This window comes from Ips typographus, linkage group LG14 (assembly GCF_016097725.1).
Source record: "Ips typographus isolate SLU linkage group LG14, UJ_Ityp_2.0, whole genome shotgun sequence".
Lineage (NCBI taxonomy): Eukaryota > Metazoa > Arthropoda > Insecta > Coleoptera > Curculionidae > Ips > Ips typographus.
This window is the reverse complement of record NC_138435.1, coordinates 817,615-842,634: the sequence shown is the minus strand read 5'-3', so window position 1 is coordinate 842,634 and position 25,020 is coordinate 817,615. Positions and strand designations below refer to the sequence as shown.

At 37.5% G+C, this 25,020-nt stretch overlaps 8 protein-coding genes across 13 annotated transcripts; 5 read left to right on the top strand and 3 right to left on the bottom strand.

The window, feature by feature from the left end:
• Positions 1-20,328, bottom strand: Ntmt (N-terminal methyltransferase). Of its 2 annotated transcripts, XM_081992495.1 has the most exons (4): positions 20,262-20,328; positions 20,131-20,204; positions 424-889; positions 1-367 (listed from the first exon to the last, which is right to left on the bottom strand). In XM_081992495.1, the coding sequence occupies exons 3-4, from the start codon at positions 882-884 to the stop codon at positions 118-120; spliced, it is 711 nt and encodes a 236-aa protein (XP_081848621.1). In that variant the 5' UTR covers positions 885-889; positions 20,131-20,204; positions 20,262-20,328; the 3' UTR covers positions 1-117. The 2 variants fall into 2 exon arrangements, with proteins under 2 accessions (XP_081848621.1, XP_081848622.1); XM_081992496.1 differs by lacking the exons at positions 20,131-20,204; positions 20,262-20,328 and adding an exon at positions 15,482-15,618.
• Positions 1,092-2,235, top strand: LOC145737691 (5'-deoxynucleotidase HDDC2). 2 transcript variants are annotated; one of them, XM_081992499.1, is made up of 3 exons: positions 1,092-1,414; positions 1,466-1,666; positions 1,724-2,235. In XM_081992499.1, the coding sequence occupies exons 1-3, from the start codon at positions 1,297-1,299 to the stop codon at positions 1,990-1,992; spliced, it is 588 nt and encodes a 195-aa protein (XP_081848625.1). In that variant the 5' UTR covers positions 1,092-1,296; the 3' UTR covers positions 1,993-2,235. The 2 variants fall into 2 exon arrangements, with proteins under 2 accessions (XP_081848625.1, XP_081848624.1); XM_081992498.1 differs by having other exon boundaries at positions 1,098-1,414; positions 1,715-2,235.
• Positions 2,343-15,285, top strand: LOC145737679 (uncharacterized). 3 transcript variants are annotated; one of them, XM_081992477.1, is made up of 31 exons: positions 2,343-2,499; positions 2,601-2,742; positions 2,792-2,944; positions 3,128-3,330; positions 4,726-4,750; positions 4,975-5,003; positions 5,054-5,165; positions 5,284-5,466; positions 9,908-9,940; positions 9,994-10,089; positions 10,140-10,256; positions 10,317-10,358; positions 10,428-10,508; positions 10,557-10,616; positions 10,924-11,019; positions 11,072-11,149; positions 11,203-11,256; positions 11,327-11,368; positions 11,414-11,554; positions 11,630-11,692; positions 11,747-11,842; positions 12,241-12,324; positions 12,375-12,515; positions 12,593-12,706; positions 12,883-13,596; positions 13,649-13,822; positions 13,895-14,242; positions 14,295-14,503; positions 14,564-14,740; positions 14,832-15,009; positions 15,058-15,285. In XM_081992477.1, the coding sequence occupies exons 2-31, from the start codon at positions 2,602-2,604 to the stop codon at positions 15,202-15,204; spliced, it is 4,131 nt and encodes a 1,376-aa protein (XP_081848603.1). In that variant the 5' UTR covers positions 2,343-2,499; position 2,601; the 3' UTR covers positions 15,205-15,285. The 3 variants fall into 3 exon arrangements, with proteins under 3 accessions (XP_081848603.1, XP_081848604.1, XP_081848605.1); XM_081992478.1 differs by lacking the exons at positions 9,908-9,940; positions 9,994-10,089; positions 10,140-10,256; ... (1 more) ...; positions 10,428-10,508; positions 10,557-10,616 and having other exon boundaries at positions 2,344-2,499; XM_081992479.1 differs by lacking the exons at positions 5,284-5,466; positions 9,908-9,940; positions 9,994-10,089; ... (2 more) ...; positions 10,428-10,508; positions 10,557-10,616 and having other exon boundaries at positions 2,344-2,499.
• Positions 15,849-18,170, top strand: Exo84 (exocyst complex component Exo84). Its single transcript, XM_081992485.1, has 3 exons — positions 15,849-16,655; positions 16,718-17,652; positions 17,706-18,170. Exons 1-3 carry the CDS (start codon positions 15,939-15,941, stop codon positions 18,130-18,132), a joined length of 2,079 nt encoding a protein of 692 aa, XP_081848611.1. The 5' UTR covers positions 15,849-15,938; the 3' UTR covers positions 18,133-18,170.
• Positions 18,308-21,657, top strand: LOC145737686 (uncharacterized). Its single transcript, XM_081992490.1, has 5 exons — positions 18,308-18,888; positions 20,094-20,220; positions 20,473-20,679; positions 20,731-20,967; positions 21,028-21,657. The coding sequence occupies exons 1-5, from the start codon at positions 18,858-18,860 to the stop codon at positions 21,467-21,469; spliced, it is 1,044 nt and encodes a 347-aa protein (XP_081848616.1). The 5' UTR covers positions 18,308-18,857; the 3' UTR covers positions 21,470-21,657.
• Positions 21,658-22,119: 462 nt separating this feature from the next.
• Osi21 (Osiris 21) lies at positions 22,120-23,468 on the bottom strand. Its single transcript, XM_081992491.1, has 4 exons — positions 23,016-23,468; positions 22,811-22,941; positions 22,555-22,752; positions 22,120-22,498 (listed from the first exon to the last, which is right to left on the bottom strand). The coding sequence occupies exons 1-4, from the start codon at positions 23,168-23,170 to the stop codon at positions 22,218-22,220; spliced, it is 765 nt and encodes a 254-aa protein (XP_081848617.1). The 5' UTR covers positions 23,171-23,468; the 3' UTR covers positions 22,120-22,217.
• A 561-nt stretch (positions 23,469-24,029) lies between these two features.
• Positions 24,030-24,576, bottom strand: LOC145737696 (ubiquitin-like). Its single transcript, XM_081992507.1, has 2 exons — positions 24,441-24,576; positions 24,030-24,386 (listed from the first exon to the last, which is right to left on the bottom strand). Exons 1-2 carry the CDS (start codon positions 24,466-24,468, stop codon positions 24,184-24,186), a joined length of 231 nt encoding a protein of 76 aa, XP_081848633.1. The 5' UTR covers positions 24,469-24,576; the 3' UTR covers positions 24,030-24,183.
• Positions 24,475-24,940, top strand: LOC145737694 (ubiquitin-like protein NEDD8). 2 transcript variants are annotated; one of them, XM_081992504.1, is made up of 2 exons: positions 24,475-24,660; positions 24,722-24,940. In XM_081992504.1, exons 1-2 carry the CDS (start codon positions 24,588-24,590, stop codon positions 24,919-24,921), a joined length of 273 nt encoding a protein of 90 aa, XP_081848630.1. In that variant the 5' UTR covers positions 24,475-24,587; the 3' UTR covers positions 24,922-24,940. The 2 variants fall into 2 exon arrangements, with proteins under 2 accessions (XP_081848630.1, XP_081848629.1); XM_081992503.1 differs by having other exon boundaries at positions 24,500-24,660; positions 24,713-24,940.
• The last annotated feature ends 80 nt before the right edge of the window (positions 24,941-25,020 follow it).

The window sequence follows — 25,020 nt, the reverse complement described above, 5'->3', positions numbered from 1 at the left end:
TCAGAATTTTTATTTTATTGTAAAAGCAGCGCATTCACCATCACAATGAACAACTGTCAAGAAAATCACTCCTCCCTGGTAATTATAATTTAAATAAATACACAAAAAGAACACTGTTTAAACTGTCAAGTCCTGACAACTTTTCACCAATTTAGGTTTAAGCACAAACATATACACTGTGTACAAACCTTTAGGAAAATTGTGTTGTTTAACTGCCCTATCACAGTCCAGACCGGCTTTAGCAAATAAGGATTTCAGTAACCCAAAAGGTCTGGTTACTGAAGAGTCTGTTTTATCAGTTTCAACTATTTCACTTGAAGTTACATTCTCTTTAACCACTATCACCCCATTTTGCTTCAGCCCCCTTCTGAAAACACACCCTAAATCACTATTTTGTGAATAAATTAAAAGCAAACCACTCACTGGCATTTGGTGAAAAAGTTGACAAAATCCTCATCAGTCAAGTGTCCCAGCACCCACTGCACCCATATAACATCATACTTGCCCAACTCAGGCTGGAAGTCTTGTAACCCAACAGGAAACATTGGTCCGATTTTTTTGTCTAGCAAACTGGGCCCCAGGTAACCTTTGGCAGTCTCCAGGAAATCAGGGTTTTGTTCCACCAAGTCAACATGATCAAACAAGTTGGACAGGAGGAATTTAGTGATTCGGCCAATGCCAGCCCCACAATCTAAAGCGTAGCTTCGGCCTGGTGGTTGTTTGGAACTAAACAGTTGCTTCAGTAGTGATTTGGAACTTTGAATGTCGGTGGTTGAGATGTTGGCAAAGCCCCCCAGCATTCCGTTGACGGTTGGCGGTACTTGAGACCAGTATCTGGCACCGCTGAGGTAGAATTCCTGTTTCGGTAATGTTTCACTAGCCATTTTCTCTAGGAAAATGTTATTATGGTTTGGGGCATAAAAACACAACAATAAATGTGAGGTTAATTTAAAAAAAAACTGACAGTAGTGATAGTTGACACTAAAGATTATTTTCACACGTCACATGACCGCATTAATTGACTGTATAACATTGTCACGTGACAACATAGACACTGAACGACAAAATAATGGCGGGACAAAACTAACCTCAACCAAACCAATCAAGAGAACCAATAAACCCCCAAAAATCCAAATAGAAAATTGCAATACTCAAAGGAATTTTTTATTTTGTGCATTTCAAGCCTTAGATATCGGTAGTTATCTAATGAGTGAAAGCGAAGTGATTGCAGGGTGTGGCAGTTAAAAATAGTAGTTTTGCGACGTAATTAATTCGGTAACTAAAAATTATTTTAATATGGAGAACCTAAACCCTGCAGAAGTGTTGAAATTCCTGGAGTTTGTCAACAATTTAAAACATTTGCCACGTCGTGGGTGGCATTTTACTAAAGTGGACAACCATGAATCCATTTCTGGTAAGACTTTCAATTTTTTTTGTGTGTGTTATTTTTTATAAATTACAATAGGGCATATGTATGCAATGTCTATGATGACCTTCTTACTGGGGAATGATTCCAAGCTGGACCGCATAAAATGTGTGCAACTGGCTCTAGTCCATGACTTGGCTGAGTCAATTGTTGGTGACATCACACCCCATGACAACATCCCTGAGGATGTAAAACATCAGAGAGAGGATGAGGCAATGAAGGAAATTACTAGCCACATTGGTAAATTCTGTATTTGGTCACTCAGACTCTTTTTAATGAATTTTGAAGGTACTGCAGGGCTTCAAATCTACAACTTGTACAAAGAGTATGAGGCTAAGGAAACCCCAGAAGCCAAATTTATCAAGGATTTGGACCGATTTGATTTGCTTTTCACGGCCGCGGAATACGAGAAACGGGACAACACCCCTTTGAAGTGTCAAGAATATTTTGACAATCTGGAGGGGAAATTCGAGCATCCCTTTGTAAAAAAACTGGTGGACACCCTGAAAGAAAATCGTAACGCTTTGGTTCAACGCAACGGTCTCGCATCTAAGGATCACATTTAGGTCCAAATTGTTTTTTTATGAGAAAAAGTTATTTTTGTTTTGTTAATTAGTTTTATGGGTTTTGCCATAATAGGTTAGTGGTAGAGCCTATTCAAAGAACACATGTATTTTATTTTTACTAGTTTTAATGTAATATCCAGGCACAATTATGCTGACAGAAATCACAAACAGTTCAGTGATTTTTGATAGGGCTTTAATAACTGTGATTTCAACGTTTTTATGAATAATAAATAGTTTTTCTGATTTGTCTGTGTTTATTCTAATAATTCATGATGGTGTCTTCTTAAAAGTGCCCAGCTCTACTAAACAATCTGTCAAATGTCAAAATTTACAAAATGGTAGTTTCAACCATACTGTCATGATTATTTTTATCACTTTTCATGTAAATAAATAATAAAACATGAAAAAAAATTAATAAGCTGAGTTTTAGTTAAGAAAAAAGGTTGAAATTTGCTAAATAAATCAGTGAATCCAGGCCAGGAACATATTACCTTTTTTTGTTGATAGGTAGGTTGTAGTAGGCTTGGACTTCAAATTTAACAGACAGATTGCTTTTCAACAAAAATTTAACGTTTTTAATTTGTAAATTACCATTTACTCCACTATAGTATGTCGAAAGGGTGTCCAATCCCCATGGGAGATGGTATTTGCGGGGAGCCCAACTCCCTCGAAATTATTAGCCAGTTTAACAGACTCTTCCAGGACCGTCTGACTCAGATTGAAGCCCAAGCTGATGGGGGCTGCTTAATGGTGAGTTTTACACTCAAATTAAACCACTTAACGTCCAGTGATTTATTAGGAAAAGATTAAACTGCAAGAGGAATGGATACATGACCTAACAGAGCAGAATAACATGTTGGTACGTGTGGTGCAGCAACTGGAGTCTGAGGCAGTGGATAGAGTGCATCAATTAGAGGAAAAACTGCAAAGAAGCGGACAGTGCTTGCATGAGGTGAGTGTAGGGTTAATTTGATTCTTTTTCACACCTGGAGTGACTTGTCCTTGACTCAATTTGACCCATTTTATTGTTGAAACAGTTGTGTGATAAATTTTAAAATAAAACCTGAGACACAGTAAGTAAATGCCCCATGAATTTAAACCTAAAACAAAGCGATAAGAGGCTCTTTTACTTTAGGTGATGAAAAAATACAGAGAGCATAACTTTGCTGCCGACTTACTGTCAGAACCTTTACAGAAAATTACCCATTTTGAGGATGACACAAAGAATGTGATTGAATTTGTAAGGAGAATACGCGAAGAACAACAGTGGAGCTTGGATGGATTGTTTTTTCATAATATTAGAACTGCTGATTTAATGGGGACCTCTAACATGTACAAGTAGGTTGTTTTGCTTTACAGTTTAGCTAAATTGGTGGTTACGTCATTTATGCCCTCCCTGAATTTGATGTGTGTCAGTCAGAGATGTAAAACTTATCATGCAATTAATTAAAAAACGAATTATTTGTGAATTTTTCGATTTTCCAATTTTTTCCGGAAAATTATCGGAAACTTTCTGAAAAATGTTGTATACCTAACCTCAACACTTTTTAAAATAATAGGAATAAAACGTCAAATTCTAGGCCTACTTGATTTAAATGTTTGTAGCGATATTCAATTGTTTTTGCTCTAGCAGCTTTACCACGCTCCCCTTGAAAGCAGAAATTCCCAATTTGAGCAAAATTTTGGTGCACTTTTTCAGAAAATCATATGTAACTCGCTTATTTGAAACATTCTCTAAAAAACCACCGTATATCAAAAGAAAGCTAGTGAATGGGGCTATCAGGTGACGTTGAGCAGGCACGGCTAGGTTGCCCCGTTTGGCCGCTAGAGGGCATCAAAGTTGACTCTCGTTTTTTTGCAGTTTTTGATCAATATCTCAGGAACCTTTCAGGTTGGAAGTCTGAAATTTTTACCACAAATGCTCCTCGATGGGATGCAACTTTTACCTTCTATACACTTTTTTGGTACCACGCGCCGTTTGATTTTGAAAAATTAAAAACTAGAATTGTCAAGAAATTTCAAGTGAACATTTTTTATTTTAAAATTAACCTTAACTGCCTTCAAGTTAATAGTACAAAAATGTAAAAAACGAATTATTTTTGAATTTTCCAATTTTTCCATCCCTGGTGTCAGTGATCATGTGATCCTAGATGACCTAAGTGACTGTCTAAATTTAAATTCATGACAAACCATGATTTAGGAGCCTATGGTGTTAAAATCTAAAAATCACGTGACACCATAATTTAATTATCCTTCCTTTTCTATTACTTATGAACTGACAAAGATGGAAATTTAACCTGCTCCTTGAAAAATTATTAGTTTCGTTATTTAAACTGTAAAATTAGAAATAGTTGCTAATTTGAGGAATTACACTGGAAGTTGTGTTTACAGCTCTCTGGAGCCAAATTTGACAGTTAAGGGTCGTTAAGGAATTATTTAATACTTGCGTCACGTGACAGCTGTCATAACTATCAAAACTCAGTCAGCACTGGCTTGAAAGTATAAAATGCCATTTAGATGTGTTTCTTTGAGGAATTGCACTGTAAGTTGTGTTTACAGCTCCATAGAGGTCACTTAACGTCACAACTGTCAAATTTCGCTCCAACGAACTATAAATCCAATGTACAGTGTGATTTATAGCACAGCCGCTAACTGAACTATAGTAACCACACATTTAGCATGTTGCAACTGTACCGAACAAGGAAAATAACTATTTAATCAATTTATTTCCAGATTACCGTGTGACGCAGATTTGGAGGTGCGTAAAACTGCCCGTTTCCTATTCAATCAAACCAACAAATGTCCTGGATGTTCTAGAGCTAAAACTCCCATCTCCCAACGTAAAAAGAAACTAACTTTCAACTTATCCCCACATTAATCCAATAAACCTTATATTTCGCGTTGTCCTTTATTTAGTTTTTTTTTTTTGTATTTTAGGTTAGGTTTGAGTAAATTTTTGTTAATTATCGCTTTATTTTACAGGGTCGGGAAGAGTTGAGAGTTAAAGAAGGGTGAGTGAGTGTTTTGGTTGTTTTAAAATCGTACAAATAACCTTTTTCAGGATGATTAAAGAGTTGACAGACAAAGTGAATTACTTGGAGAGTTTTGGTAATCCCCAGGAATTGACTAGGGAGTTGCACTGTCGTCGACAGGAGTGCGAAACTTTACAACAGGTGAATGTTAATTTTGTTTATTTTTATTGTTTAAGATTCGTTTTTACTCGGTTGAAGTGTGTTTAGTGCTAAAATAGTGTTCGAACGGTAAACCTGACAACAGTGGACGTTTGTGCAGGAAATGGCCGATGCAAGACAGGCTCTCGCCGAAGAAGTGGCAACCAAACACGATCAGGTGATGCTCCTCAAAAAAGACCTACAAACGATGCAGGAGAAATGTCTGCAGGCTGACAAGCAGACCGCTTTCAAAGAGGACATCATCAGGGAACTGCGCAGGGAACTCAAACAATTGAAACAACAGGTCAGTGACATTGTTGCCAAACTATAATAAGCGTGTTACGGCCCCAAATTGGGTACAGGTGTCAATTCCCGAAAAACCTTTGAGTTTCACCCGAAACGATTCCCGTCCCGATTCCCCGCAAAATCAACCGTCTTGCGAACCGTACATTATCGTCAATCACAGTTCGAAAAAACAACCGGGCAGAAACACGGTGATTTACATAAACAAAGACGGGAGCGTGCGCAAAAAGGACCACACGGAAATATGCTCGAAATGCAAAAGTAAACTGTCCCTGTCCAACTGTAAGAGCGAGAACGATTTGGCGGAAATGAAAAACGCCCTAAAACCGGTTACGGAACGTTCCAAGTTGACTAATTTGAGCAGGCGTAAAACGTTCGTGGATCGAACCAGGAAGATTTTTGATCGTGAAGGAATGTGTTGCGAACGCAATGCTGAATTGGAATTTGTTCCAGTCAAAACGCACATAGATTATTTAGAGAAACGTACCTTGTAGATTTCGTTTAGATTTAAGTTTTTTTTGTACACCCTGTAAGGAGGTTTTTAATAAAAATTCTTAAACTTTGTACCCTCTAATTTACTTGGGAATGACAAATGCGTAAATGATACTAAAGCTTGGTTCACATGAATCCGGAACATTCGGACAGCGGAAAATCGTTCAGCCAATCAGCGTTCTGTCCGTCTATCCGGACCGGATTGCATATTTTGATATTTTCCGCGCGTAAACGTCGTAATCATGACAGGGACAGAAAACAGAAACAGCAAAGCAAATATGTCCGTGGACATGAACGAAAACGATTTTAACACTACGCTAATTGATTTTGTCCAAAGTTACCCCATTTTGTGGGATTCTAAGCACCCTCAACACAAGGATAATAATGCCTTGAAGAAGGCTTGGCTTCAGATCGAATGAAAACAATAGGTATTCGGTACAGTCAGAGAGAAAAGCGCTGTCAAAGTTTGAACTGCCAGAAACACAGTTTGAAAAGACAGTCAGCGACAAAATCGTCTGTTAAACCCACTTGTAATGAGAAAATGACAGTTTTAAGAACATTTTTAGAATCCTCATTAAATTTCTTATCCAATAACCTAAAAAAAAAATCACAAAATTCGGTACAGTCAGGGAGAAGAGTGCTGCCAAAGTTTGAACTGACAGAAACACAGTTTGAAAAGACAGTCAGCGACAAAATCGTCTGTTAAACTCACTTGGAGTGAGAAAATGACAGTTTTAAGCACATTTTTGGAATCCTCATTAAATTTCCTATCCACTAACCTAAAAAAACACTACCAAATTGAGTACAGTCAGAGAGAAAAACAGTGTCAAAGTTTGAACTGCCAGAAACACAGTTTGATAGGACAGAGACAAAATAGCCTGTAAAACCCACTTGGAATGAGAAAATGCCAGTTTTAAGCACATTTTTGGAATCCTCGTTAAATTTCCTATTCAGTTACTTGGAAAAACCGTATAAAATGTGGTGCAGTCTGGTAGAAAAGCAGTGTCAAATTTTGAACTAAAAGAAACACAGTTTGAAAGGACAGTTAATGACAAAATCGCCTGTAAAACCCACTTGTAGTGTGAAAATGACAGTTTTAAGCACATTTTTGGAATCCTTATTAAATTTCCTATCCAATAGCCTAAAAAAATATCACTAAATTCCGTACAGTCAGGGAGAAAAGTGCTGCCAAAGTTTGAAAACACAGTCAGCGACAAAGTCGTCTGTTAAACTCACTTGGAGTAAGAAAATGACAGTTTTAAGCACATTTTTGGAATCCTCATTAAATTTCCTATCCAATAGCCTAAAAAAAATATCACTAAATTCGGTACAGTCAGGGAGAAAAGTGCTGTCAAACTTTGAAAACACAGTCAGCGACAAAATCGTCTGTTAAACTCACTTGGCGTGAGAAAATGACAGTTTTAAGCACATTTTTGGAATCCTCATTAAATTTCCTATCCACTAACCTAAAAAAACACTACCAAATTGAGTACAGTCAGAGAGAAAAACAGTGTCAAAGTTTGAACTAACAGAAACACAGTTTGAAAGGACAGTCAAGGACAAAATCGACTGTAAAACCCATTTGTGGTGTGAAAATTACAGTTTTAAGCACATTTTTGGAATCCTCATTAAATTTCCTATCCACTAACCTAAAAAAACACTACCAAATTGAGTACAGTCAGAGAGAAAAACAGTGTCAAAGTTTGAACTAACAGAAACACAGTTTGAAAGGACAGTCAAGGACAAAATCGCCTGTAAAACCCATTTGTGGTGTGAAAATGACAGTTTTAAGCACATTTTTGGAATCCTCATTAAATTTCCTATCCACTAACCTAAAAAAACACTACCAAATTGAGTACAGTCAGAGAGAAAAACAGTGTCAAAGTTTGAACTAACAGAAACACAGTTTGAAAGGACAGTCAAGGACAAAATCGACTGTAAAACCCATTTGTGGTGTGAAAATTACAGTTTTAAGCACATTTTTGGAATCCTCATTAAATTTCCTATCCACTAACCTAAAAAAACACTACCAAATTGAGTACAGTCAGAGAGAAAAACAGTGTCAAAGTTTGAACTAACAGAAACACAGTTTGAAAGGACAGTCAAGGACAAAATCGCCTGTAAAACCCATTTGTGGTGTGAAAATGACAGTTTTAAGCACATTTTTGGAATCCTCATTAAATTTCCTATCCACTAACCTAAAAAAACACTACCAAATTGAGTACAGTCAGAGAGAAAAACAGTGTCAAAGTTTGAACTAACAGAAACACAGTTTGAAAGGACAGTCAAGGACAAAATCGACTGTAAAACCCATTTGTGGTGTGAAAATTACAGTTTTAAGCACATTTTTGGAATCCTCATTAAATTTCCTATCCACTAACCTAAAAAAACACTACCAAATTGAGTACAGTCAGAGAGAAAAACAGTGTCAAAGTTTGAACTAACAGAAACACAGTTTGAAAGGACAGTCAAGGACAAAATCGCCTGTAAAACCCATTTGTGGTGTGAAAATGACAGTTTTAAGCACATTTTTGGAATCCTCATTAAATTTCCTATCCACTAACCTAAAAAAACACTACCAAATTGAGTACAGTCAGAGAGAAAAACAGTGTCAAAGTTTGAACTAACAGAAACACAGTTTGAAAGGACAGTCAAGGACAAAATCGACTGTAAAACCCATTTGTGGTGTGAAAATTACAGTTTTAAGCACATTTTTGGAATCCTCATTAAATTTCCTATCCACTAACCTAAAAAAACACTACCAAATTGAGTACAGTCAGAGAGAAAAACAGTGTCAAAGTTTGAACTAACAGAAACACAGTTTGAAAGGACAGTCAAGGACAAAATCGCCTGTAAAACCCATTTGTGGTGAGAAAATGACAGTTTTAAGCACATTTTTGGAATCCTCATTAAATTTCCTATCCACTAACCTAAAAAAACACTACCAAATTGAGTACAGTCAGAGAGAAAAACAGTGTCAAAGTTTGAACTAACAGAAACACAGTTTGAAAGGACAGTCAAGGACAAAATCGCCTGTAAAACCCATTTGTGGTGTGAAAATGACAGTTTTAAGCACATTTTTGGAATCCTCATTAAATTTCCTATCCAATAGTCTAAAAAACACTAAAAAATCGAGTATAGTCAGTTAGAAAAACAGTGTCAAAATTTGAACTGCTAGAAACACAGTTTGAGAGGACAGTCATAATTCCGGATACATGAGAACCGAGCTTAAAGTTCCTTGATTAGAAAACTCTGAATGATTTTACTGTTGGTACTGTCAAATAACATCTGGTTTGTACCAAACACAAACTACCAACCTAACCAATTGCGTGGACACTGTTGTCAAATTTGAAACTGATTGTTCAAAATAGATGTAATTTTGACGTCACTAAAATTGTCGAAAAATCAACATTAGGACGTGTTGGGTTATCAAAACATCTTGAATTTCTAGGTGATGACCAATTACGTAAATTTAGTGTCCGAACAACTAACGAATTATTTCGAAAATCGAGCCCTAGACTCGGTAAGTTTCTATACGTGTAAAACGCCCCTTACTTCGTAAACACAACAGTTTTATTAGAAACTATTTGACAGTTCTCCGCCCCAAGCTTCAGGATTGGTCAGAATAAAAGACGAATTACTGCTCGAACAGTTGAATCTTATCAAAGTGTTGGTGACCAAACTGTTTACTTTGGATTGCGGATTGAAATATCTGGAAGACCGGACTTTATCCGTTGTAATGTTTCATATACAGGGTGTTGTATAAAAATGTTGTAAAACAGTTTGCAGACCAAACTTTCTAATAACCTAACCGAGAAGGAAATAGGAGATTTCCGAAACTCCCTGAACGAAGCCAAACACTTGTTATATAACGTTTTAAATGGCTAGTTTACTGGGGGGAATATATTATTGGTTCACTTTATTGGTTGTTTTTTCTTCTGGATTTACAGACCACGTGCCAGATTGACTGCCTGAACGAAACGGTATAACCAAAACCCCCTCCAAATCACCTGTTTTTCAAGTACAATATTTACAGAATAGGAAACTGCAGAACGAAAATGTCGCCTTGAAGGAGGCAACCAGTGTCGTTAAAACCCATTTAGAGCAACTGGATCAGCAGTTTAACAATTTCGTAAGGTTTGCACTACTAAACCACCTTTTTTCTCACTAAAAGTTGTAAAGTTGCGGGAACGAAACAGTCTCAAACGTAAAAATAAAGGCTTGGAACGAACGAAAGAGTCGTTACAGTGCAAGTGCGAGGTGCTTTTAAAGGAAATCGAACAACTCAAAGCACAAAAAGTAAGAATTAGTTACTCTGTAAAGTGGAAATACTTTTCTGATGATGGTTGTCTATGACAGGACAGTTTGGTGAGAGAATTTGAGGCCGTAAACTCTGAATCGGTAATAAATGTGTCATTAAAACAAATAATCACAAAATCAATTCTCCACCATATTGCGGGGTTAACTTAGGCGGCGTTGAAACAAAAAATCAATGAATTGACGGAGGAGAATAGAAAAGCCATAGAACGGGTAGTGTCTTTAAACGAAGAGGTGTGTCTGTCCTTTTTTAACGCATTTAATAACCCAGTTGTTTCGTAGAATGTTAGTTTGACGGAGACGGTTGATTTGTTAAGACAACGAAGCGATTACACCACCAATGTAAGTTCCCCAAATAAAGCAAAAACCACCACAATTGGTAATTACGTCATCCTGTTGCATAAGAAAGTGTAAAATGTCTGAAACTCTATTTTTTTTTTGTTTGTTTTTTTTTCAAAATTGTATCCAAAATGTATAATAAGTAGTAGTAATACAAGTTGCAACAAACAATGACGTAACCACCATTTGCCTTTTAGTTTAATGGTCTAAGTCCACACGTGCATAGATTGGACATGGCCTACCATAAACCTGTTCACTTCCTTCCCATTCTCTATTTACTGCTTTTGAGTATTGAAAAATTATTTGACAGTTCACGCAAGAAGAAGTGAGCAAACTGAATTGCACCATTGAGGAGTTGAAAAACAACCTGGAAAAGACACAGTTCCTCCATGATCAAGAGGAAGAGGTACTTAACCTGTGAGGGTATTTTTGGTTTATTAATTCAATAAAACGCACAGGCACATAAAAAGGAGGTGTCGCTGCTCAACGACACCATTGCCAGCTTGCAGGATCAGAAGGTTCAGAAAGGCCTGAAAGTGAGTTTGATCTGTTTCCTACACCTACTTGCAGTGTAATTTACTTATTGCAGGCTTGCAGGATTTGCAAAAAACGCTCGAAAGTGGGATTTTTAGAGAATACCGAAGTAAGTAGTTCTAAATATAAATACAGACACTCAAGACAGTGCAGTGGTCTAAATTAAGATTTGTTTTCAGGTTCAGGCGGATTTGGAAGTGAAAGAGGCCGACTTAATGAAGGTGAGAGTTATTTACTTTCTTGCTGTATAGTAATGACGGTTTAAGGCCTTAAAGGAACAAACGAGCAAAATGAAAGCGGATATTGATCGGAAAAACAGTGAAATAGACACTTTGAGAAATAAAGTAAACGAGTTGGAAGGGGCTTTAAAAACCTGCGAGGAAAGGGCCATTAACCTACAAGATGCTGTAAGTTATCAACACAATTACATTCAGCTAGTTTTTTTTATTTGCTTGAGCTTTTGCTTTTTTACGTGCATTCAGGTCAGTACATATTGCAACTCTGTCACTATCTTGGAAACGTCTGAGGAGACAGCGCAATCACAGGTAATCTGTCATTTATTCAATATTAGGATGTTGTAAGTGAATCGTCAATTATAGATTCAGCAGCAGAAAATCACAATTTCCAATCTGCAACAAGCATTGGTCGAAGCCAAACAGGAAGTGGACGAAATACGGAAAAAAAGTCGAGATAATGTGAGTGGGGGTAGTTGGTCTGCATGGTTTGGGCTGAGCACCCACGGTGACGTAGTTAGTAATAACAACAACAATACCAGACTGAATAATAGCTCGGTGCATGACTTGTAACACTAAAATGTTTTACTAAACCTAAATGTCAAAATAGTTTAGAATGTGTGTGTGTCGCATGACGTTGAAACTTACCAATGTTGCCAAACTGTACTTAAGTGAAAATAGTAGTTTTAGAGACGTCATTCTAATTTAGTTTGATTGTAAGTGTAGCTAATGTTAAATGTCTTGTTATGGTATACTTGCATATAGTTTATTATTTATGTGTTGTGTAAATAGACTATTATTTAATACATTAAATGACGTTTTATTACACAATGACACGAGTTTTTGATTACCCCCGATAGGATGTGAAACGTCAAGGCTTGGTCACTCTTTTAGAGCGTGCTTTGGAAGATATGGAGGAGGAAAATGACTTGATTACGAAACAGGTACTGTATTGTCATTTGGAACCATTCTGTATATAAAGTTTGTGTTTCAGAGTGAAAAAATCCACCGGGAGTATCAGACACTGCAAGACCTGAATTTCGCCTTGGAAATCGAACATTGCGACCACTTACAAGACATGGACAGTCTGGAAAGCCAATTGAAGAAGTATCAATACTTATTTAATGTAAACGAGGTATTTTCTAGCTTTTGCTTGCTTTGTGGCTTGATTGGTTAATGAGGGTGATGTACATAACATTTTTGGGTTTCTAGGACCAGATGAAAAAGTTGTCTAAGCAGAAACGATGCTACGAGGAGATTATCGCCTATTTTAAACAGGAAATGGGCTTAATGGCTGATCAACTCAACAATTTACAGGAATTACTGGTAAGTAGAAAACACAAAAAAAAACCGGTTAACAGTAGTTAAAGTGATTTGTGCTATGTAACTAGGTAAGTAGTGAAATTGACTTTCATTCATAAATATTTTTAATGCAAGTTTGATTTTTTCAGGTACACAGGAAGAAAAAAAACACTTTTCACACAAATTTCTGTTTGTTTCAGACAATGTCCAATGAAAGTGCCCAGCAGGAATCAAACCGAATAATGACAGCTTTCGCAGAGGTCCAATCGCTCAACGAACGACTGTCCAGTCAATTATGCGCGTGCGAGCAAAAGGAAAACCAAATGAACCAGTTGCACGAGGCAAAAATCTGCGAATTGCAACGTTTAATTGACGAGAAGGACCACAACTTGACCAAACAGGACACGACCATAACGGATATCCGGAAAACGTTGCACGACTCACAGAAACAGAACGATAACCTTCAGAAGACTGTAACTGACTTGAATGACACTGTAGCTGAGTTGCAACGTTCACTACAACAGTACCAGCACGAAAATTGTGCGGGAAAAAAGTTTAAGGAGCAAATCGACGATTACTGTCATAAATTGGAGGAAGTCAGGCAAAACCTAGAGGAGAAGACTGCAGAGTGTCTTAAACTGGAAATGGCCTACAATAAGGAGCGACGCAGCTTAAAAACCATACAAAAACAGCTCAACGAGACTGAAAGTCGACAAAAAGAGAAACAGCAAGAGCTGATCAATTCCCTAGACGAGATAAAGGGCAAATTGTGTCACACTGAGGAAACTAACCAAAAATTGTGTCAAGAATGCGAAAATTTACAAACGCAACTAGCAAGTTTGAGCAGAAAGGAGGCGGTGAAGGATCTGGAGATCAAACGGTACAGAAAAATCGTCGGTGACCTCAAAGCCACGGTAAGAACTTGCACAAAGGGTTTTCCTAGTTTATTACCCTGAGGAATTGCAGATGATTGAACTGAACAGCGAACTGAACAAGAATTTGGCACAAAAAGAGGTAGGGAGCTGTAAAAACCCCAACTGTCACACCAGAAAAGACGAGCTGAAATTACAAGATGTTTGTTTAGGGTGTCCGTGCGAAGTTGAGTTCTACCAGAAAATGGTGGATATTTTGAAACAATCTGTAAGTACTACAACACTGTCATTTAAATGAAGAAATGCAGTCACAATCTAATTAATTTTCTTTCTGTTCCAGGTGAGCGAATTGAAACGCAAACTTACCGACACAGAAGAAAAAAACAAAAACCTGGAAGAAGACGTGAAGAGAAAAAGTGTCGATCTGAAGCAGACCAAGGAAGAACTGAACCGACAGCTGGCTAAAAGTGAACAAAACGACCAGAAAATGTCCGAACTAGAACGTGAAATTCACCGTCTAACTCAAGAGCTTCAGGTGAAGTCCTTGCAATTGAACGACGTGAAGAAAAGCGCCAACGAAATCAACGGTTCCAAGTGCGTTCAGTTGGCTTACGCTCAAGAAGAAATAGCCAATCTGAAGAACGAAGTAGCCAACATTTTGAATAGACAGTTTGTTTTGAAGCGTGAGGTACCGGAATGTATTACTTTAGTTTTTTTTTTGTAACACTGTTGTGTTGTAGAATGACGATCTTAAGACTGAAACCGCTCAGCTGCATTGCACCATCAGCTGTTTGCACGAACAGAACCAAACGCTCAAGGAACAGCTGGATCAGTACCTGTCAAGGATCAAAAATTTAAATGCTGAAAAAGAGGTGCTCCTGAAGAAAAACAATGAACTGTTAAGTGAACTCAGATCGATTCAGTCCATTACCTGCGATAAACATCAACGGTTAGTTTCTTTTTGTTTTGGAGTTTAATTTTGTATAAAAAAAACTATTGGTGGGAGTAGGTCAGTAGTTAAACAGTTAGAGGAGCTGAAAAACAGCAAAAACGAGATTTGTTCAGAGAGTAGAAACGTCATAAAAAACGTAAAAGCTTGGGTCACCGAACAAAAGAACATCAATTCCATGATGGTTAAGCGGGAACAGGAGCTAATGCAAACGATTCGACAGCTTAGCAAGTCCAAGTAAGGGGACCTACTAACCCTGTTTGCATTAACCAACCGTTTGCCTTATAGTGATTTAACCTAACCTAACCCAAGTTAACTTTATCCACAGGGAAATCCCTATCGTTGGGAGAAAACCAGTTAGAAATTGCAAGGCAGGATGCAAAAATATCTGCTCGTCCCCGTACAGTTTGGGGTCCCAGGGCAGCGCCTCAATTTACGACGCGGAAAGTCCCCCTCCCAGCCCCGATTTCGGCCTAAACAACGAGTGGTACTCCACAACGTTTAGAGTAAGTTTTTCCAGTGCCAGTTAAAATGTCTTCACATTTGGATTACAGGCTGAATCAGAAAACGAGTCGGAAGACGATTACTGCATCAACACTCTAGAAAATTTGACTCGGCAAATGAGACAAACCAATCAAACTTGGACGGAAGGGAAACGGTCGGCGAGAGACTGCAGAGTCACCAAAGAACGAAAATCTTAGTGTAATTTATGTTTAGTCATACTAATAGTTATTTATATGTTTTCTAATAATTATATTTATACAAATTATTATTATACTTTATTATTGTTGTTTGAATTTAATTAAATACCGCTACTTTGCGTTTGATTGATCATGTGACGCAACGTACGTGTAAAATGATATTGTCACGTGATCATCAAAAATTATATCTTGTTTAATTACGCGTTTTCCCTTGTAAAACACAATGCAAGCTGTAATTGTATAACTAAGAAAGCTTTATTTATTAAATCGTACTTACCCTGAGTCTTTATACTTGTAATTCAGATATTATAGTCTGAATTCTACGTAAATTCATTTTATCATTAAGTATATCAACCGAAGTGGAACTGTTAACAAGCAAAACCTTTGCAGAACACATCAAACTTAAAACTTTCTCACCCAAAACCTTTAACCACCGAAAAACTTTGTTCAAAAACACTCAAAACTCTACAAATAACCACTTTCCGCCATTTTGGAATTATTGACGTAGTTCTCAGCTAAATACAGTCAAAATATTTTCTGTTTCTTTTTTTTCGTAGGGTTAGAACAAGACAGAAACATATTCCAAGCTACACATATAGGTGGCGTTGAAATGTGTCCCGCCGTCCGTCATAGTTGTCATTGTCATTTGAAGTGTTTAAAAGTCAAAATAGTAAACAAACCTTGTACACTAAAATAATTATTTTCCCTTTTGAGTTAGAAAGCTGTTAAAAAACATGGATACAACTAAAGAACCGAGTTTTCAATTATTAAGTGCTGCAACTTTCGTTCCGGAAAAATACGTTAGGGACATATCGCAAAACTATGTGGGCGGTTCAGAACTGAAAAGCATCAAAAAGAAGATACAAACATTGTCCGAAGACACCAATAATCATTTAAAGAAAAACGTCTACCAGAACTACGTTCAATTCATCGAGGCAGCAAAGGAAATCTCCCATTTGGAGAGTGAAATGTACCAGTTGTCCCATTTGCTCTCTGAACAGAAATCCCTGTTAAGTGCCCTGTCGTCCACTTCCATTCTGGAAGATCGCGCCCATTTCAGTTTGGAACGAAACGACAAGCTGGACGAGCAAGAAATCGAAGAGGAAAACAAACAAAAACTGGCTGCCATACTGGAAAAAGTAGAAAATTGCAAGGAAGTTGTTGAGGCACCTGATAGAACTCTGATTTTTGAGGGTGACCTTTTAGAGATTGACGCCACTGAAAACACCGCTCTAAAGTTTGTACACATGTATTTATTCAATGACAGCCTCATGGTCACCAACAGAAACTCAAACAGTAGAGGTTTAATGAGGTATGCCTTTGAGAGCCTTTATGAGTTGAGCAGTTTGGCTGTGGTCAATGTTAGGGATTTAGGCAATATTAAGCATGCATTTAAGTTGTTGATTTTTCCTGATACTAGAGTATTTCAGTGTTCTTCGAATGCTAGTAAGGTAGGTTAGTCATTTATGGACTATTAGTTAACAGGGTGTGTGATTGTTGTGTTTTTTTGTAGAAAGAATGGTTGGACAAAATAGACCAGGCAAAAAAACTGCGTTTGGCCACTGAACAACAAAAAAGGGATTCTACAACAGAAAAAACATCCCCGGCTAGATCACTGTCGGTTGATTTATCCAATTCAAACTTGGAGGAAGTCAAAGAAGTAACCATAAACCACCCAGAATGGTTCCTGGACATCCCAGACGAGCTTGACGTGTTTATAGCCCAACGGCAATTTGAAGACACCATGAACTACTTAAACAAAGTTGAGAACTACATTAAGAAATTTGGCAACACCGCTGACCAGACCATGACAGATATACAGAAAAAAGTTGACCACAGACGCACCAATTTAATTGATTTATTAATGAAAGAATTGGAGGTTAACCCAGAGAAATCACTTCAAGGCGGTTTAAGGGCTACAAGAACAGCAGTGCGACTACTCAACCAACTGGGCCGGTCAACACAGTCATGTGACCTGTTCCTGAAACTCTGCAGTAGCATAATCAAAACGCAATGCAAGAGAGTGAAACGTGAAGGCTCCACGACAACTTACGTGCGCCACCTATCGAGCGTTATCTTTACTAACATGTGCCACATGTCTGAGGAGTTTCTCAGAGCTTTTCCCGACTCGACAGAGTGTGCTTCCGCTTACGTGGTGTGGGCCAATGGGGAGCTGTCACTGTTTTCCAGTCACTTTGCCAAACAAGTGTTTATGCCCCAAACTAGTTTGTCTACGATTACGGAATGCGTGATTCTAGTCAGAACGCAATGCGAGAGGTTATGCACGTACGGGATTGACTTTCGTTATCAACTGGATGGGGCTCTAAGGGCTCCTTTGAATAAAGCTCTAAGTGATGCCAAAGACAAGTTTGTAGATGCGATTAAGGTTAGGGCTGCAGAAGATAAATGGATTCCGATTAATTTAAATACACGAAGTGCGTTAGCAAGGTGGGTTAATATGATCCACTCTGTATAATATACTGGTTTAATTTAACTTCCAGATGTCTGCAAGAAAACGCTAATTTAGGTATCAAATTGGATTCGTACGTAAGCGGTGACGTGTGGCTGCAACTAACCTCAAGCACGTTGGCTTTTACCAAATCCTTCCTAACTCTTCTGGACGATTGTCTCAAACTCAAAACCACGGAACTGTTGCACACAATCAACGAAACGTTGTACAGGGTGTTTGAGGCGCAGCTCAGGTACATCGAGCAAGCGTTGAGGAACGAGCAGCAAGAACAGAAACAGTTCATACTGAAAAACGTCGAGTTTCTGCTCAGTTTATTGCTGGAAGTCGCCCAGAGGAAGTATAAAGAGAATTGCGGATTCGAGTGCGCCCATTTGCACAAACTAGCCAATGAGTACGCTGGTTTGGTTAAGGCGGCCAATAGAAACACTAAAACCAAATACTCTTCCGATTTTTTGTGATTTGAGTAGTTTTACAATAAAATTACTATAAACCACCAGTAATCAAAAACCTTCCCGATTTCTATTTCCGCAATTGTCGTGCACGCTTTGTGTGTGTATTTGAAGCAGAACACGACGAAGGAAAGCGGACTGAAATTATCGTGTTTTGCTAAGCAGAACGGAAAAATTTAATAATATAGTGGTGGTATTGCGTACGAAAGCGCTAATTTCCGCACTTTTAGTGACCGAGGGAAATCTGTGTAAAGGTATAGTAAAGTAGATGCTAATTAAAGTAAAACTTTATGTCGTTTCGGTAAATGTTAGGCAAGTAAAAGTGTTTATTTTTGTATAACAATACAAGGTGTTCAAGTATTGGCCAACACTCATTCAAAAACTAAGAGAGTTAAATTAAATTGAAATGAAACTTAATTTGAACTATTTTTGTCGGATAAAACTTTAAAGCACTATACAGGGTCGGCAACAACAGTTTTTTTGGACTACTACGTTACTTTGATTAACGTATACACGTGTCAAGTAACGGAACGCGTTAATGAACGTCCCACGTGTCAGGGTCGAATAAATAACAACCCCCACTTGACCACAATAGGATTATCTCAAGCCATATGATCGTCACTTCAATTCCACCTAGACTTCGACTCTGTTACCTTATCTAAAGGAGGCAATATACCAAAAAGCCTGCGTATGTGCGCGAGTTGTGCCCGAGTTCAAAGTGCAGTTCCTGCAATATGAATAACGAAAAAGAATCTTCGTCAGAAGGTACGATAACATTTGAAGAGGTTGAGTTTTTAACTACCAAATTAATTGATAAATTGAGTTTTTAAACTTATTTGCAAATTAATCACCACATTATAGTGTACAAACTGTAGAAATTAGTTTAGTTAGGTTTAAGTTTGGTAATTTAAATGAAATCCGTTGGAAAACAAGGAAAAATTATAAATTTTGTAATTTTCCTTTCAAAAAAGTCTCTAGCGGCGAAACCGTACAACTAATCAATCAACTTTTATACGTCAATAAAAAGCTCATTTCATTAGCTATCCATTGACATATAAAAGCTTATACAAAGTATAGCAAATAAGCTAGTTATTGACGATTAAACAAAAAGACGCACCAAAAAAAGGCATGAAAAAATGAGTCATATTTGACGCCCTCTAGTGGCCAAACCGTCCAACCTATTAACAGTCCTATATACAAAGTAAAATAATAAAAACTCTATAATAGTTTACTCCCTTATTTGACAAGTTACGTTAAACTGTCATAGAAAACAAAGGATAGAGCAGCTTTCAAGCTTTCTAAAAATATCCCCACATGAATTGAATTTGACGTACAACACAAAAATTAAAAAATATACGGAGGGTATCCCATTCCGGTTAATTCGTTGCACGCAACATTCTAACGGACATCTGAAAGTGCCAAAAGCTTCTATAATAGCGATTAGAATGTGTTAGAAGCCTCTGAAACCTTTCAAGAGTCTTCTAAAATTGCCAGAGGCCTCTGAAACATTGTAATGACATCTCAAAGTTTCAAAAACTGCCAGAGTCTTCCAAATTTGCTAGAAGCCTTTAGTAGACATTTTAAATGTGCCAGAAGAGTTCTCTGAAACATTCTAATGGACATCTCAAAGTGTCAGCAAGTTCTAATAATAATCAGAATGTGCCAGAGGCTTCTGAAACATTCCCAAGAGCGTCGCCAGCCTATGACCTAGGGGGGAGCATGTTGATATGGAATGGAAGATGGTAAACGTCCTTTAGGGCAAAAGTACCCTAATCTTGTAAAGGAGGAATTTCCCTACAAATTTTCCCTCCTACACTTTTTTGACATATTGCCAAATAACAGAGTTATTTTCTACAAATCCCTTCAGTATGTGCAATCTTGTCAATGACATGTTTGGTTTAAAAATTAACATTTCAGAACGTTTAAACACACCCAAAGCTAACAAACTATTAAACTCATGTGATTTACAGAAATTGTTGGCAAATCCTTTGTAACCAATCTGCTTACCAAAGGCTCTCAAGCAATTTGCGATGAAACGACCAGTTCATTCAACAACGAGGATTTGCCCTCTTATTACGATCCTGACAAATTTCAAAGGTAATTATGGTGTTTTTGTTTTGTAATTGAAATATACTTACTTTTATAAATTTGTCTTCTTCAAGAAACCAGCTTTCTTTACAATTGCTTGTAGACCTCCATTTCCGGAGGATTTTCATATTTGAAGTGGTGAAGGAAGTTTCCTAGAATCTACAAAAATACTGTTTTAATACGTAAAATAAATTCAAAAAGAATCTCAATGACAGTGTTGCAAAAGTTCCATTTGTGAGGGTTTTATAAACATTTTTTTAGAGGTCAAGACTTTTTCCATCAAAACATGTTTGGAATGTGCCTGGCCAGTTTTCTGGGTCTGTTGGCGGATTTGTCCATTCCGTTCGGATTGGCCGTGCTAAGAATGACGAAAATGTCCGGAAGCGATCATGCAGCGTACAAACGATACTTGACTACAATTTTTCACATGATCGTTTGGTATGAGAGCGATTTTCGACCCGGATCCCAGTAAACCACTCATCATGACAAATTAACAAAAATTACAAACATTTTTTTAAGGTTGTGGCATTCCATTAAAAATGTAAAATTCAAGCACAACTCCGCTAGCAACAAAGCAGCCTCAGCACTCAATTATCGCATCACCCAGAAGGAAATGGCATTGGCCCATTGGGGTTTTATGGGCGTGGCAGTATGCAGACCGAGACTTGTAGGAATTTATGAGCAAAACGAGGACACTTGGAGGTGTTTTATTCATTTTTGGAGGGTCATAGGCCACCTCTTGGGGATCACAGAAGAGTAAGACTGATGAGTGTATGTCTTTTCTATAACATACTCAAAACAGCTCATTACTTTTAGATTCAACATTTGCAAGGAATCTGTGAAGGAAACCAAAGCCATTTGCCATGAAGTTACCGTTCAAATAATGGCGCCAGCTACCACAAAACGTCAAAGCCCCTACACGGACATGTGCAAGTATCTAATAAACGGATTGTGGCCCCTGAATCCCTTCTTGGAATACGATTCGTTCATGTTTTACATGGAGGCCACTCTAAACAATGACAGAACGTTAATAAGCCAAGAGAATGGAACCTACAGGACGTTAAAGTGGGACGCACGATTACGACTACAAATCATTTTAGTCACGATTGATTTAATGAAATTTTCTTTGGTTAGGTTGTTGTTGAATTGTCTGCAAGGGTCGGCTTTCTGGTTGTCGAAACGTTGGCCCGTTTTGGCCTACTGGAAGTACGGCACGAAAAATGCTCACCTTACTAATGTGCCAGTTGGTTTCAAATAGTTTTTAGTGCAAAAAATACAGTACAAGATAACATTCATCTAGTGTAACACATTTTGTAATAATTAAGTTGGTGTGTGGATGAATTAGGTAACTCTAGTCATTAGAGGAATATTTTTCTATCTTTTGTGATTATCACATAAAGCTGGAATTGTTATTTTGTTATCAATTACAACAAAGTACCAAATTTACTCTTGTATGTTGTATGGGTTTTTGATTCCTACAAATTTACATTGTGTTGACACCAAATTGACCCCACAAACACCAAATCAACGGTATTACCGTGAAAAATGTAGAGATTTTAGCAAAACTCATCAAATTGAACTAACCTGAGACAGGAAAGCATCCCAAACTGTTCCAACTACACTGATTTAAGGGATTTGGAAAACCTAACCTTTAAGCACTGAAAAAGACGTCAGTAGCACTCCAGAACACTTTGGGGTATTTTTTGAGGCTTTTTACTACTTTTTAAGGGACTTTTTTTGAGTAAAATTAAGGTTATTGACGTCCTTTTGTAAATAAACAAAAACCAATATGGCTGCCGCTGTCACAGATGCTAGGGCTGGGCGATAATAGGGATGTTTTTGTTGTACGATTGTGAAACAGGGTCACGTGACGACCCCAGGTATCATTTACAAATAAAACAAACAGTTATTGTTAAAGGGTATGGTTTCACAAAGCTTATTGTAAGTATTAAAACTAAACAACTATAATAAATTAACTAGAAAATAAACAAATAAGTGACCATCAATCACCTAGCTGTCAAACCACCATTTTTGTTGTACTCATCATAGTAGCCTTTGTAAGGATTGTTGTAATACTGGGCGTATTTGAAAATCCGATCGTGTTCATCATCGTCGTGATTAATGGTGTGAACCTTAACGGCCGGTTCACTAGTGTGATCCTTTTCGAATAATTTTTTCAAGGCCACAGATCCTACTATAATCAACGCGGCCTTGGCCGCTAAAATAGCCTTGGCGGCCATTAAGGCCAACACTTTCATCACCAACGGTCCGGTCAAACCGAAAATACCTAAAACATTTTGACAATTTTTTTGTTGGAGCGAGCACTATGTCACGTGATCATACCCAACAGAACCATAAATGCGTAGTTGACATATTTCTGTTCCTTCTTCATGTCTTTGGTGTTGAAACTGCCAAAACCTCCCAGGCTTTCATCGCCCCCTCCACTATCACCTCTGGCCATATTCCTGGCCCCGCCCAGTTCCAAAGTGATAATATGCGTCTTGAAAAAGTCCTCAACACTGTCAACGAAACGATCGTAACCTACAACAATGTCCTACTCCGACCTGCTCTGAACTACTCCAATATTTGATGTGATTACCTAATAACCTTGCTTTTCGACGGCTGACCGTTTCGTTGTTCCATACCAAACTCATTCCGTCAATCAGTGGAACGTTCCGGTCCATTGCCTTTTCTAAAGCTCGAGCTGCTGTCTCTGAGAAGCAGGAAAAACTAAAAGTAAAGGTTCTTTAGTTCAGTCACATGACACTTTTATTAGAAAGTTTATATGTTGTCGCGTGACCAACCTTTCTTTTGATTGTAGGCACTGATTAAGGGCACGTTGCACTAAATTAATACCACTAGAGCTGTTCATTTCACAGTATCCACTAGTAAACACGACACAAACGAACACCGCAACTTTTCCGAACCACATTTTGACAGTAACTGAAGCAAAATGCATTCCGCCCCGTTATTTATTAAATACTTGAATTTAAGGCTAAAAATGCTATATCACGCACGCTCATACATCTCATTACACATGTAGGTAGTCTTTTAATTTGAATTTTCTCACTTTTGCCTATTTATTAACAGAACAGCACGAAAACTTGCTCAATGACCGCGTTTTTACTATAATATGTTTATGACATATTGCTAAATGCATGCAAAAAGGTGAAAATCAGTGAAAACTAGAGAAAAAGTTGACTGACAGATGTCTGCCATATTTACTGCGAGGCACACTCTATGACGTCACGACCACGTTATTCTTGGAGCAGCTAGTTAAAAGTTGGAATAAGCATTTATTTTCACTCAACTTTCTTATAAACATGTTTTAGGGCCGTTTTCACCAGTCATTCCACCTACAAAAAGCTATAAAGCAACTTTTTACCTTATTACAGGTGGTTCTCTCTTTCTGCCCTACGCATCAGTTAATGGTTGTGGTGTTCACTATTTTCCATACTATATATTGTGTATTATTATCAAAAAATTGGTTGTTTTTGCTGGTTAATTGATTAGCACTAAAATTTTCCCTCAAAGCAGTTGAATTATATATTCTAATTTCATAAGTTCAACTAATTGTAAACAATTATAATTACTGTCAAATGTGAGGTTCACAACTGTCAAAAAAACGTCAATCTGAAATTTTCTGGAGTAAAAGAAGTAGAATGTATGTCTTAACCTAATAAATTTGACAGTCGTGTCCGACCGCAGTCGCCATTTTGCGGCAAACATGTTTTTTTAACCGGTTTTAACTTGAAATAACTTGAATGGTGAACAAAATACACTTCTACAGTCAGTCAAGGTAAGTTTTTAAACACCAGTTACGTTCTAACCACTGTTTTTATTGAAATTATTATTGTAAAAGTTGCATTCTAAACGTTTCTTTTTGGGGCCTAACCATGTTCTCTCATAAGAGTAATAATAGTAGTACAGAAGGAAAATTAGTAACCAAATCATGTTTGAATTAATAAAGGGCTATTTACTGCGAAGGGCTTTAACTAAATGCATCAGGGCCATGTTTTTCAGATGGTAGTTTTCGAGGGTGCGTCCATTTTTCAAGGCTTTTCCTTCGTGGATTAAACGTTGCTGATTGGCGGGGGTGCCTTCAATCTCTTCGATTTTCCCTTTGACTGTTTCAATCAGATCGGTTGGGTCCACTTCAATTTGTTGAACCTGCCCTTTTAAAGCTTTTATGTTAATCAGTAGGGGAGTGAATGATTGGTGGGACTTACCCTTTAAGGGCTTAATTTGTATGATCATCAGACAGGAATTTTGCGTTACTTTACTCGACCAAAAACGTCAAAACTGACTGATGACAGTGGTCAAAATTTTGTATTAAATTCCCAGTAGCTAGAACAAAAAAGGGCCACAAATGATCAATGATCGTTAAAGTGGTCACCCTAACTGGAGATGAACGGATGATCGATGTGGAACCTTCGGATAAGATTTTAGGTACTTAAATCCAGTTTTCTGTTAACTGGAGGAGGTAAATTGAACTTTTTAGCTCTTAAAGAGAAACTGGAGGAGAAAGAGGGAATTCCCCCTCAACAGCAACGTCTAGTTTTTCAAGGTAAACAGTTGAAGGATGATAAAACGATAGGGAGTTACAAGTTGAAGGCGGGGACTGTGTTGCATTTAGTTGTAGCCCTTAGAGGGGGTGGGGATCATATTTTAACTGTATTCAAACTAAAATGTAGCCCTTTTTTCAAATAAAACTAATAAGTACACTACACATCATTTTGTATTTTTAAAGTACATTATAAATATATAATACAAAGTGTTTTTGCACTTCACCATTTGGCCTTATCTAAA